This window comes from Echiichthys vipera (genome assembly GCF_963691815.1).
Source record: "Echiichthys vipera genome assembly, chromosome: 1".
In the NCBI taxonomy this organism is placed as follows: domain Eukaryota; kingdom Metazoa; phylum Chordata; class Actinopteri; order Perciformes; family Trachinidae; genus Echiichthys; species Echiichthys vipera.
Genome location: NC_139826.1, coordinates 8,843,953 through 8,858,418, shown reverse-complemented (window position 1 = coordinate 8,858,418; position 14,466 = coordinate 8,843,953). Strand labels below are relative to the sequence as shown.

General features: G+C 40.7%; 1 protein-coding gene across 3 annotated transcripts in view; it reads left to right on the top strand.

Moving 5' to 3' along the window:
* Positions 1-12,349, top strand: part of mtss1lb (MTSS I-BAR domain containing 2b) — a 92,606-nt gene extending 80,257 nt beyond the window's left edge. For all 3 annotated transcript variants that reach the window (XM_083913719.1, XM_083913720.1, XM_083913718.1), the window contains 2 exons: positions 1,260-1,425; positions 3,342-12,349. In XM_083913719.1, the coding sequence (XP_083769845.1) occupies positions 1,260-1,425; positions 3,342-4,222 (1,047 nt within the window). In that variant the 3' untranslated portion in view covers positions 4,223-12,349. The remainder of the gene's footprint in view (positions 1-1,259; positions 1,426-3,341) is intronic.
* Positions 12,350-14,466: the final 2,117 nt, after the last annotated feature.

The following is a 14,466-nucleotide window of genomic DNA, read 5'->3' as shown; positions in this document are numbered from 1 at the left end:
CAGGCTTCTGATTGGCCAACATCTTCTTTGCGTGATTGGCCAACATCGCTTTAGGGTTAGGGTTATATCACCTGTTGGTACGTGGTGACTAGGCCTTAAGTAATACAAAGAATACAAACACATGTACTGCTGGTGTCCCCTTTACGCACTGGTGCTCTTTGAGGGGGAAAGTATTATTTAAAGAAATATATACTATAATATAATAACATTTGAATGAAATATTTTCTTAAAGGTAATATGCCCTCATGGGTGACATGTGGAAAATAAAAAAAACTGTGTGCTAGTATATTATAAAAATACAGTACACCAGGATGTATCAGTATACTTGCCTTCTTCAGGGTGTGACCTACATGACCTCAAACCCGTTAGCAGTCTTAATTCCACATGACATGCCTGTGTTAAGATAAACCCATGCATACAGGCCAGAACATATTAGCCCACTAACAGTGGGTTTAATTAAGGAATTATTAAAGACTAATTAACCTCATGGAGACATACAATAATGTGTTGTTGTTATTATTATCTATATAGTTGCATGTACTGGGTTCATTTTGATGAGGGCATATTAAAAAAAGAGTTAGCGCTGGCTCAAAATGTATATCAAGGAAAGGAATGGTCTCTCTAAATGATAAGCGTTCACAATCCAGCCGATAGTGTTTTGGTGCATTTTATGACTGAGAAGCTCTTGCCTTTTCACCACTTTGTTTTCATTTAAGGATAATATCATAGACAATATCAGCTCCAGCCCCCCACAACCCTGATAGGGACCAGCGGTTGAAGATGGATGGATGGTTGGATCATAGACAATAGTAGCTTGTGAACCAGCCTATATGGAAAAATATGTTTTTTTTTATTGGAGCTGTGATAGTCTGGAGTCTCAGTTTTTGGATCGATATAAATGTGTTTCTCCTCGTCCAAAGGAAAAGCATTATACCACATTTTCAATTATAAGAACTAAATACAATCATAAATTAATATGATTACTAACTATTTCCATTATTCATATGTCATAAAATTGTTGAAGCACTTATTTTATTCCTGTGGATAGTGTGTGTGTTTTAGTATTATCTGGAATTGTGATTTATTAGCACATGTATTTGCCCGTGCTGAGGTACTCATCAATGTGTGAGCTCATTGAAGCTTATAACATTTCTTACATATCGCACATTCGATTAAGAAAAGTACAGAAATAATTATCCTGACTTTGAATTGAATTTTTAAACATCATTCCAAAATGTCCTCTCGCTGTGTGTCCCCAGCATGGAGAGGAGGTTTCTCCAGCAGCCAGTGACCTGGCTATGGTGCTGACCAGAGGACTGAGTATGGAGCAGCAGAAAAGCAACAGAGACTCCCTGCAGTACTCGAGTGGCTACAGCACAGAGACCACAACCCCATCCTGCTCTGAGGACACAATCCCTTCACAAGGTGAAACTCTAATCCACTCTCTTCCTTTTTTTTTTACTTTATAAGTTTTCCCATAATTGATTTTGGGAGCCAGTTGTCTTCTTCTGGTTGTGTTTACACTTGTGTTGCTGTAATTGTTGTTGTTGTAAAAGCTGGCCTTAGTAAAAAGATGATGCATCTCAGTTGTGACTCATGTAATACATTCTACCAGACATATAAGATAAGATAAGATATTCCTTTATCATTCCCACAAAGGGGAAATGTCCTTAGTACAGCAGCAAAGTGGATAGCAAACATAGAAGAAGCATCTATAAGAAACAATAAATTATAGAACAATATGTTGAGGTTTGTGACGCACAATCAGTTAGAAATTATTCAGGTTTCCAACAAGGTATTTCCAGTAAGTGAGATCCCATCAGACACAGACGTTGTGTGCTTTATGTGTGAAAGAAAAACTCACAGATTTGTCGGAGATTGTCTGGAGGAAACAGCGTTGGAAACAAGAGATCAAAGTCCATCTGATTTGAGGAAGAACTGGAAGAAAACTAGTCTAACAGCAGGCTTATCCAAAAAGGTTCCTATACATGTCGCCATAGGAAGTGACACATTTCTAAGTGAGCACATACTGTATATCCCTCTTTTCATGGCAACCATGCAAATAACTATGATCAAGAAAATTAAGTTAGATCTTGCCTCCAAGTGGGTATACAAGGGCACTGTTTGAGTGTCCAAGAACCACAAAACACCACTCTGCAAGTCCTGATTGACTCGTGTGCTTCTAAAGCCCTCATATCAAACTAGTAGATGGATAGCTGCCACTGCAGAAAACTACTAGCAGGGATACTAAATGCAGGTACAAGTGGTTTTGGGTCGAAAGTCTGTCGCATTAACCCAGATAGAGCTTTGTGTCTGGTGCAGTTCTGTAGGTTAAGTTAAAGAGCCTCTTCAGAGGATAATTTAGTCTCAAAGCCGAAAGCGACAATAGTTTAATTTCCACAGAGAATGGACATTTTTGTCAAAGTTGTTGATGTTTGTTTGATGATGAAACTTTGTGGCCAACCAATAATGGCTATAATGAGTTAACATGAGCTAATTTTAAAGACAATTTAACATTTAACCATCCATCTAGAACCGCCTGTCCCTAACGGGGTCACGGGGGGGCTGGAGCCGATCCCAGCTGACATCGGGCGTGAGGCGGGATACACCCTGGACAGGATGCCAGTGTATCAATTTAACATTTATGTGCTAGCTAATTCAAATAAAGTAGCATTGCTATTGGCTAGCTCGGTTTGTCGCCCTCATGACCTAACAGTCATACAGTTGCAAGTTTACTGGCAACAATGAACTAGTAAGCAGCAGGTATGTCATGGCAGTACCCATTGGCTTCTTAGGAGACATTTGAATAATCTACTACAGTGACTTTTAATCTTTTTCATTCTAAGGACCCCAAATGTGCTACATTTCTTCTGTCAACATTCATCATCTTATATTTCGTCAAATCTCAGGAGCCAACCTGTCAACAGTGGTGTAATGAATTTCTTTGAAGTGAAATATCAATATTTAAGAGCTCTGTGGGATTTTGACACTATCACTTTCACTAGAACCCCTGTCTTTTGTTCCCAAAATCAAACAAAGTGAATCATTCGTTTAATCTTCCAAGCAGCTGGCACAGTATACAGTATGACAGCCCTGTCAGTTTCCTTGACAGCAGCTGGAGCATGTAAAGATGAAATTGATTAATATTAGATATTTTTCTGCATCATAATGCTGGCTGTCAGTTTTGTGCTTCCTTAACCAAATACCTAACCAAATAACGTTGCTATCCCTGTGTTAATTAAATAATGTGACCACGGTTCATTGCATGTCCTCTCTTTCCTTTGTGATGGTAATTCTCTCCTTTATCACTCCTCTCATTCTCTCCCTTTCCCCCACATTAGGTTCAGATTATGACTGCTACTCAGTGAACGGGGATGCTGAAGGCCCAGATGGACAGACAGAGTTTGACAAGTCCTCCACCATTCCTCGCCACTCAAACATCGCCCAGAACTACCGGCGCATGATCCAGACTAAGAGGCCAGCCAGCACAGCCGGCCTACCCAGTGGGGTTCTTGGTCCAGGGGGTCATGGAATACAACCCAGTGGAGCTGGTGGAGGTGGATCAGGTACTCCGGGCACTGCCACCATCCGTCGTACCCCGTCTACCAAACCAGGTGTGAGGCGCACATTGTCCAACGCAGGGCCTATCCCCATCCGACCACCTATTGTGCCTGTCAAGACACCCACTGTTCCCGGAGACTCACATTCACCTGGTGCAGCTGCTGGTGGGTTCGCAGGTGGAGGACACTCAGGTGGTGTGCCTGTGCGTGTGGGCAGCGAAGAGTGTGTCTTCTTCACTGGAGTCGAGGATGCACAGGGAGCACTTGATTATGTGAAGGCGTCACCGAAGCGCCTCAGCCTGCCTAACACTGCTTGGGGATCTGGGGCGGCGTTAGAGGTCTATGCCCAGCAGCACGGAGGCCTTGCAATTGGAACAGGCTCAGGGGCTGGATCTGAGGAGGATCAGATGATCGCAGCCAATCGGCACAGCCTAGTGGAGAAGATCGGTGAGTTGGTAGCCAGTGCACACGCCCTTGGAGAGGGCCAGTTTCCTTTCCCCACCCTCCCTGATGACCCGGGCCTGCCACCAACTGGCCCCACCGACACTCAGTCAGGGATAGAGGGGGCAGAAGGGTCCGGTGACATGTTGACCACCATTAGAAGAGGAGTCCGCCTTCGCAAGACCGTCTCCAATGACCGCTCTGCACCCCGCATCTTGTGATTGGAGGAGTAGCAGAAAGAGGATGATATTTGTCAGCCAATAGGGAGTCAGGTGTTGGTGTGGTGCAACCCAACCGCCTAGTACATACACAAACACTTAACTACGTAGGGAAAGCTATAATATAACAGAAGCTGAACGAAAAGGAAAACATACACAAAAAATAACTTTAAAGACACCATTAGATGAAATGATATATAATATATGATATAATAATAACATAAATAATGTTAACTCATGCTGACACTTAAAAGTGAAATACTGAATATTGACAGGCTCCTAGCAGGCCACTATAACTAGTGTGTGTTGGACGCATGTTTGTCTTCTCTACACCTTCACCCAGGGACGAAAAGACTTGCAGGAAAAACAGATAAGGTTAAAAAAAAGGCAAAAAGAAAGAGAGAAAGACTGGGTTGTGTTTGTCAGTTTACACCCTTCCCCATCCTCTTCTCCAACTAACCCGACTGTCTAATCCCAGATGAAAGACTGAAGACTGAAGGAGGGCCCTGTGGGGGCAAGAGAGAGGGGGGTCAGAGTGCCATGACCAGCTGGATTAAAACCCAGGCTGTCCCAGCAGCAACATACTGTACTCATGAGCCCACCGAACTGAAGCTTTGGTATTAGCACGGGGAGCTAACAAGCCAGAGGGCTCCTCTGGTTCATCCTAATGTAAAAGAGTCTTTAAAAAAATAGTGTTGGCATTGATCCGTGCTAGTGCCCCCTTCCCCTCTCTCTGTGTGTAGTGTGTGCCTGCATTCATGTGTATGCATGTGGGAGAATGTGAAATGGGAGTGTATGTGTGCACATGTGCGTGTGTGTGCGAGGGGGGTGGTTAGAGCTCTGCTGCAGGACAGCTGGTTACCCAATGAGGGCAGGGCTTTTCTCCTGTGTGTTGTACGTGTGTTTTCTTGTTTATATCGTGACGTCATTTACCTTGTTACAACTGTACGAGAATAATCCAGGCGTATAGATATATTCATATATATTTTCTAGAACCAGAGAGAAAATGTTAAATCAGAAATGGAGCAATAAATGTGTTTTATTTTCTTGTTTCCAAGACGAGTATCTATGGAGGACCGTAGGTTCTCCTTTGTCACATTCAGGCAATCATCAGGAATGCTAAATTACACATCAACTGTGAACACATGCCTAGCCGGTTTTGGCATGTCTCTCTCCCTGTCCCTGTCTCCTTTTGGTGGAGTAAATGGATTATGAAAATGTTGAAAAAACAAATAAACTCTAAGCACTTTGATAGGTAGAAGAGTATGTACAATAGCCACTAGGTGTTGCTGTAGTAATACTGTATGATAGGGAGCGTGGAAGTGAGAGAGATGGTTGTCAATACGTGTCTGTGTACTGAAGAAATGATTAATTTGAAGAAAAAGATGACAGGAAGGGACAAAGAGGAAGTGATAAAGACGGGGTGGAATTGGAGTGATTGGTCAAATGAGAGATGGGATAAGAAAGTAGAGCAAAATATAGGGTTCAACAAGCCATCGCCTACTGTGGATTGTGAATAGTACTGAAGCTTTGGTTGCACTGGTGTCATAACACATAATGCAAAAAATACACTGCACAGATAGGTCAGATTTTGTTTGGATATAGGCTTTAAAGGGTTGGTTGACCCAAGGGGAAAACAAATGGGTTTTATATAGCCATGCAAATACTGTACTTTATGTTTTGTTTGTCCACTTCACCCTCATAATCATCATAATTTGTATATCAATGATTTACCCTGTTTTACCTTGAATTCTTGAAGTAAAAGGTATTTTTCTCACATTCCTCCACAGTGAATGAAGAACAATTAATTGAAGTCATAGGAGGCCGCCCCTCCTCCGTTTTTTGTATTCCTTGTTCACTTCAGAGGTGTGCAAGAAAAACAAGTATTCCTTTATTTGTCTCTGAGTTTTCCCTTAATTGTACTGGGCCCGATTCTCAAAACCTGGACAGATAAAACCAATACTACCAACACGTCTAGAAATTGTAGCAATATTTTGTTTGTGAGAAAATATGTTTCAGTAATTTGGAGTCAACGCAACTCAAACAAACATCAACAATGGACTTGAAATATATCTGCACATGTAGATGATGTAATACATTTGTCTGGCATAAATGCACTGTTGAGCTTTCAACATTGAATGCTGAGAGAATGTAATTCAAAATACTGAATATTACGAAGTAGTCTTCATGTTCATGTGCAAATACATATCAGCACACCAGCTTATTAGCAAATATAGTCTTACCTATAAATACTGAATATTATTGCATTATGGGAAAGCAGAGTTCAACCGTGAATATACAGTAACAGACTTTAGCCCAAGATTGGCTTCCTTACAAAATGACTATCTTTGAGTTTCATTTAACAGGATACCATACGAAAAAACGTAGTATGGAGGATTATAGTTGCAATAATGTTACCATATGAGGCAAAAAAAGATTAAAAACACAGAGAGAAGATGGTTCCACAGTGTTTGACCACCTAGTGATTAATAGCTTCAGTTGAGGATAGGAGGAACTGATTCAATTTAACTTGCCCAACACTGGAGTCCCCTAAAATGTTTAGAAGCGTTGTATTTAGACACAGAAGATGAATATTCTTTTACAGAGTGTTACTCCAGTATGTTTAAGCTCAGTTCAGTGCAAACAACCCAGCTCAGGACACGACTGTATGAAAGGATTATTTATGGCCATTAAGGTGAGAGAAAAGATGAAGCCTGTTTAATGTGCTCGCTGACGACAAAAAAGCAGGAGGGTTTAAATGAGACTTTTGAAGCTGACAGAGAAGAAGAAATGTGTGGAATGAGCATTTCACTGCCTGTTCATTCAATATGTACTGTATGTGCTGTACTAGTTAATGCGAATCAGGTGCACAGATTTGGTTAAAAGGTTTGTTAGAAAATATTACGTGGAATATTCAGTTTCAGTATTATTTTTTTCATTCTGAAGTGTTGTTTGAATATTTAGTTTACTTTTAATTAATGTCAAAAAGAAGAAAAACTCCAGCTGTAACACAAACTATTAAGCTGTGTTACATATGTATGTAGGACGTGTGGGCCGAGAGTGAGTGTGTCTTTGTTTGGTTGTTGAAATCTTCATCGACCTGTCTGTATGCTATTCTGGCAGTGGCCTGAAGATAGCCTGTAATCATCGCTCTCACAAGCTGTTTTTGTTGACTTTTTCTCTGAGCACTATTTTAAACATTTGTGTGGCCATTTAAAAAGTAAATTGTGATGTAATTTAAAGAGAAATAGAGGAGAATGTTTGCAATTTTTAAACATTGTCACCCTCTGCCAGCACACTTTTTTTGTTTGAACTTTAAAATAGAGCTACTTTTTTGTCAGGGGGGGGGGGCTACTGTATGTGTGTTGTTACATGTGGATGCTGTGTGTTTGTATCAGCTGAATTTGACTGGGTGAGAGGGCGGAAGGGGAGAGAAGCGGGCTTGGACTCCATCCCTCTAAAAAACACATTTTGGGTGAGAAAATGTTCATCTGAAGAGTTTGTTTAAGACCGCCTGTCGAGGTCACACTGTACATGAATATACGTACGTATGCTGAATGTACTGCAATGTGAAGGGGGACATCAAACTGTTCACGTTAGACTTGCTTGAACCATTGCAATGTCAGAACTTTGTTCTTGTACTACTGAATGAAGTTTAAACAGTAGGAAAGCAATACAGAGATAGTGTGCATGTACGTACATTCACAATGATGTTCCACTGTGGGTATGTTAAAGGAAAATATCACTGTTTTGTCTACTCTAGGATACTTGCGTTATCCTAAAACTTATCTAAAAGCTACTGTGCATTGCATGGCTCTGATGGTATGATTTGGAGTTTAGAGACCCTATACTATACTTCCAAGGACACTGCTAGAGCCGACTCCACTAGTTTGAACGTGTATGTGCTGTATGTTATTAGTGCAAATTGAAACAACGAAATTCACTGCCAGTAATCTCCAGTAAGTTATTTCTTAATTAAATGATTTATGATGCCCTGCAGAACAGGTACACTTCTTAATTCCAAATGATGGATAACAACTCAGGATAGCAGGATGTTAAAAGTATAGGGTTTCCATAATGGATGTGACCAAGACAGTCGGATCAAATTTCACACACTGGCTAAAGGACGAATGTGAGATGAGAGTAAGATACAACACTGCTATTTTCCTTTAAAGTGCTCAGTTAACAGCACAAAATGTTATCTTACTTAACAATAATGTCTTTTTTTTAAACATACTGAATTAACTGTGTACTGAACTTACTGTCTGAACAAGCTGAAATAACTACTCTGCTACACATGTGTCTATATGCCCATTTTTATGAGTGTATGTGTATGTGGGTAGAAGTAGGCCTACCGGCATGTGGGCAAGGTGGGGGCTACAATGAAAACAGGACATTCTGTAGGAACATACATGTATACACAGTCAGATTTACATGCGTGCAGGCATGTTTGCGTACACAAGAAGACACACACACACACGCACACACACACACGCATGCGAACACATAGACATATGTCATACACACACAAAACAATCCCTTCTTCCAAAACTGAGAAAACTACACAGTCCTAACTACTGTAGAGCATTTGCAAAATGAACTAGCAAAGTAAAAAGTAACATTTTAACATTCATTTCATCATTAAGTTAAACGGTTGAAAATAACCCACCTGAATTTTCAGTAACTTCACTGCTTTTTAGTTTCTTGTCAGCAAGCAAGGCTAGAGTGTGAGCTAGACAACATTTACACAAGTACACATTTGGAACATTGTACATTTCTGTAATGTTACAGGCAGTTACATCGAGCGTGCACACTTGTTTGGAAGTTGAAATCTGAAAATAATGTGTCTCTATACAGACAACTGCTTCGAATGTTATCGGCACATTAAATATACGTTATCAATTGTTATCAGCAGAATAGATTTGAGGAAGTATGGCCCTAGTCTATCTCCTAATTGGCTCAGTAGGCCATTATCATCAATTGGGCAGCTGGAGTTCTGCAGGAGCTTCGAAACTGTGCATCGGCGACCTCTCATAATAATAATATGATAGGAACAAAGAGTCGGGTTGGATGGATGGGTCAAAAGACAGCTGTTTGTGTCCCGTGTAACTTTATTTACTTTTAGAAATAAATCAAGCTACCACTTAACCAAGTAGTTTTGTTTAAAATCCCAACATTTAAACAGCAACCGTTTCACAACGTGATAACAAGAGATAATGACAATTTAATGGGCCGAACACTTAAAACAGGATACATACAGCCAGCCTGACAGACGATAGTGCTGCTGAATAGTAGGTATGTACCTATGACCAATATGATCTTACACAGACTATCAAATGTTAAAGGAATTGTTCGACACATTGGAAAATACCTGCGATCAGAGGGTTAGCTCAGCTTAGCATAAAAACAGGAAGCACAGGGAATCAGCTAGCTGTGGGTCGTTGAAAGTTAAATGATTGATCACTAAAGTTAACTTATGAATGCATAAAAACTGAAGTGTAAAAACGACAAGTTATGGTTTTAGGGGAAGTCTCTGCTGGTTGCCTGATACCCAATGACAAGACTAGGAAACAGCAACTGTCTTGTTTTGGAAACTTGGGGGTTACTTTATTGAAATGTTGCTGTTGCCGTAAAAGTTTGGAGGTTTGTTTTTCACATATAGGCACATATGGAGACTTTTTTTTACACCAATGTATCCCTCTCTTTTTTTCCTCTCTATTATTTTCCTCTTTTCTTACCTCCATCCACTGGCATAGTACACCCAGTGATGCCGCCTAGTTGACAAGTTAGAAAACAACATTTGTCCTGATGAGAGTCCCATTGGCTGTATTTAGTCCCTTGCCTCGCAGCCCATCAAAGTTAATGAACAATAATTCTGACGAAGTCTTTATTTACACCACAGTGCATATGATCTCAGCTCTATTTCCCTCTTTCTGCCTCCCTCCTTTACGCTCTTCCCTACCCTCTCTCCATGTGTGTGTCTGTATATCAGTATGCATGTGTGCCACAGTTCAGATGTGGGTGTGTGGTAATGGCTAACGGGGGGTATCATTATGCATCCTGGGTGTGTTGTTCAAAGAAGGGCTGGAAGCATTAGCTCGGGTAAACTTCTCCCTGCTGTACACAGTAACAGGAGCTGGTTTCAAGGCAAGCAGCTGGATGTCTGTCACTCCATCTCAGTGCTAGATTACATTTTAATTAATTTTGATCAGGCTTTTTAAGACATCTTTTGGCATCATCTCACAGACAGCTTTTATGACTTTGATGGTTATTTGGTAAGCGTCTCTCAAAGAAACTTAAGGATGCAAGTTTGAGCAGTAAATCGACATGCAGTGGGACTTTTTACACACATTGCCATTACATTTAATGTGCTGGTGTGTGAGATAAAGAGCATTGGCACTTCTGTTAAATTGAGCTAAACTTGTTAAAGTAAAAATCTGGTTCATCCCTTTGTTACCAGGGTACAATGTTTCCAGTATCCTCATTTTAATTGCTTTTTCAGTTATCCTCACAGTTTAAACTGAAACAAAATAAAGAGAGATTGATGTTTCAAATGCAGTTTGAATGGTAAAACTCTGTTCGGCCACTGTGGAGAAAAGCTGATGTCAGTCAAGGAAGCTGCTGTGTCATCAAATTGGCATTGTAAGAAGGCCTTAGGCTCCAAACGCATCTGTATATTGGCCTTTTCCCACCACAGGAAAATAGCAACCCAAGTAGCCATTGTCATGGGTTCTGCTTTTGATCCCACTGTTCTCCACCTGCTTTGGGAATGCACTCTTTGGGCCAGATTCGGGCACTGTTAAGGAAGGGATACTAAATCCATAAATTGGATAAAATTCTGTGCAAGCCAATAAAACACGTTATAGCGATCAAGGAAGGTTTGAGCCACTGCAGTCAACATGTTTTCATTTTAGAATTGTCAGATGTGCTATGATGGATTCAAAAGTAGGGTAAAACAGATGCTCAGGCTGCCTGTTGATGCTTGATGAACATTCAGTTAAAGCCAACTTCTCTCAGCCATTAAACTTGTTGACCGTCTGCAGCTCAGCTCAGCGGGATCAGAGTTTCCCTGGTTACTCAGATTTATAGGAAATTGGCAGCCTACCACTGTGAGCATTTGCTAGCAGCATGAAAACACTGTTACGAATCTATGTGGAAATGTTGTGAAGACCGTCCTTTTTTGGGGGTGTGGAATCCTTCTCTTCATAAATTCAGATTTTTCAAATATGTTTACTCTGGAAACTCAAAATGTCACCCGTTTGAAAGAATTAAAATACATGCTAAAGATGTTTATCTGTCTGATTCAAATAAGAATGACCCTGTGATGGCCGTTGAGGGAAAGATTCCATCGTTTTTATGATGAGAAGTATTGTGAGTTTGCATGTATGTTCAACCCAGTCCTTTAGCCATCTGCCCAGGTTATATCAAATGCACACTTTATGAATGTGTGCATGTATGTGTGCAAGGACACTTTGTTAAGACCCCTACTGTTCCTCCCTTCCACCTCCCACACACAATCTGTCAATCCATCCTGCTGTCTAATACTGCAGAAACCCACTACACACACAGTTACAGAAGCTACATGATGGTCTGCTGAAATCCTCCAGGGGATCATGATGACACATGTTGCAACTTCCTGTCATATAGCCATGCAGAACAGAGTGGCCAAAGTGGCCTCCTGGTGCCACCGCCACAGAATGTCTTATTGTCAATATTCTCAGTAGTGTCTCTCGCTCGCTCGCTCTCTGTCTCTTCTTCTTCCTCTACAGCCTACAAGTGAACTCTACAATGAAATCTCTCCACAACTCACCATTGAGGCATTGATATAATTTCTCCGGGGCTATTTTGTTCAAAGGTTAACATTGTGACATCTGTTTTATGTTTCTGTACAAACTAATATTTTGCTCCTCTCTTCCCTCCCTCGTCGCCCTGCAGGCACTGTGGTCTTGTCTTTCTCTATTCTTTGTCCCCACGACTGCTCTCCTTCTTTAATTTATTGTGAACTGATTTCTAACGTTGTTTAGCCTCTGTCGCTGATAATAAGATTTTCTTTTCTGTCTTCCTTTTTGTAAAATTTACCCTTTTTTTGTTAACTTTAGTCACTGCTAATGTAACAAAACGCACTGTGATGATTCCAGTATTAATAAAAGTTGTACTTAAACTGTGCGCTGCTATGTGGAGAGGGTTTTATTTAAACAAGAAATAAAGGAGGTTAAAGGTCCTAGGCCAGTCCGCACGGTTCAGTAGATACTGTGCGCTGACAGAAGTGAATGAAAATAGGTCAGTGAATTGTCTGTATGCAGTCTAAAGGTCACCAGGGCTCAAAGAGGTTCACTGTGGTCAATGAACGTTAGAATTAATAAACAGCGTGACACTGATACCTTCACAGCAAAGGTTCTGGGTAATGAAATGTGTAAGGAACAGATTACTAACAGGGTGGCTTTAATTTTACCAGCAACAATATTAACTTCAATCAGATATTCTAAATAAAAGAATAAACTTGTTTTTACTGTGTTTTTAATGGAGTAAATAAAGATATGACTCTGGCTCTGAGTCAGTGATGAACACCAATGCTCAATTGAATCAATAGTATATTTAGAAAGGCAATAATAGCTTTATTTCTTACTAAACAATAATTTTATGTGATTGATTTAGTATGACAGCGTAGAACGTTGGCAAACTACAGTACGTACATCAATATTGCGAGCTTTGGCTCATTTTTGGAAGCTGGTCTGTTTATTCCCCCTAACATCCTCCATATGTAGACATTGTTTCTCTTTATCACCCTACTACTTATTTACTCCCTTCTAGCTACACTCTGACCACTAGAGGCAGCAGCAGTTATTGGAAACTAGAAGTATTCTCCAGGACCAGATCAAATAAAAAAAAAAAAAAATGGAAAATGGTTTCCACCGCAGGAATGTCGTTAGACCTGGGCATTCAGGGCTATAGCCCCGGATCTCTTGGGAATAGCCCCGGACCTCTGTGCCATCTAATAGTTAAAACATATAAATAGCCCAGTATAGTAGACTTTTATGTGGCTGCATTACCAGCAGTGTCCACACTGATACCTTCAAAATCAAACTTAAAGCAGACTGACTTGCCGGTGTTTCGGTTTAATGAATGACCCTGTTAACTGGAGACTTTCAGCTGAGTGCCTCTGTGGTTGCAGATGATGAAAACAGGATTATGTTTTTTAGGGGCATATAGACCCATAGACTGTAAAAAAAAAAAAAAAGGAGATACTACAGTACACCAGGGTGACAGGTACGTGGCTGTTGGCGAGGAACGGTTCAGAGATAACACACAAAAAATGGTGGACCCAATGCAGACACGGACACGAAGTAAAAGTACAAACAAAACGTTTAATAATATTAACAGACAAACGCGAAAACACTAAACAGAAAACAGATAATATAACTAACAAGACGATTACGGGAAATACAGGAACGAGGAGACGACGGAAGATCAAGGAGACGGAAGGGAAACTGAAACACGGGAAACTACGGAGAAAACAGAGAACAAAAACGATTAGTAAACTTAAGGACGGGGAGCGTGATAACCACAACGAGAAAGGGGATGCCAATCCGGGGGGAATAGTTGTACCAGTTAAGGGTCTACAACGGTCCGGCACTGCAAGCCTGTCAGCTCAAGGTATTTGTACTGGTACAGGTGATCAGCGTAACAGGCTGCAGCTTGGGGAAAACGCCTACCGGACCTAGACAAAAGGGACCACACATACACAAGCAGGGATAGACAGACAGAGGGAGACAAACTCAAACAAAAAGGAAGAGAGGAGGGTACTGACAGAACCAGGTCTTGAGAGTTAATCTTTTATTTTCCAGCATGACTACGAAGGAGTAAGAAGGGTTTTGTTTTGTTGTGCTGAATAAAATTTTACGCACACTGGCACACATGTTCACAAAAGCAGGTTTCAAAGACAAAATTAGAAATACAGTAGATATTATTAGGAAGAACTTGCTCCTGCTACCGTTACAACAAGGAACAAACAAAACACCACTGATACATTTACTCAAACAAACCTATAAAGACTGATCAGGTAGGTAACGTTATTTTTAACATTGTAATGAAAAACTAAACATAGAGGCATTCACGAGGACAGCTATGCATTCTCTTCTGTTATTAACCTTAATCTGCCGTCACTATGGCAACCACAGACTTTTTCAGCTGAAAGTGTCCAGTGTCCATTCTGAGTCTCTTACACAGTTCACTAACTGAAGTGGGTT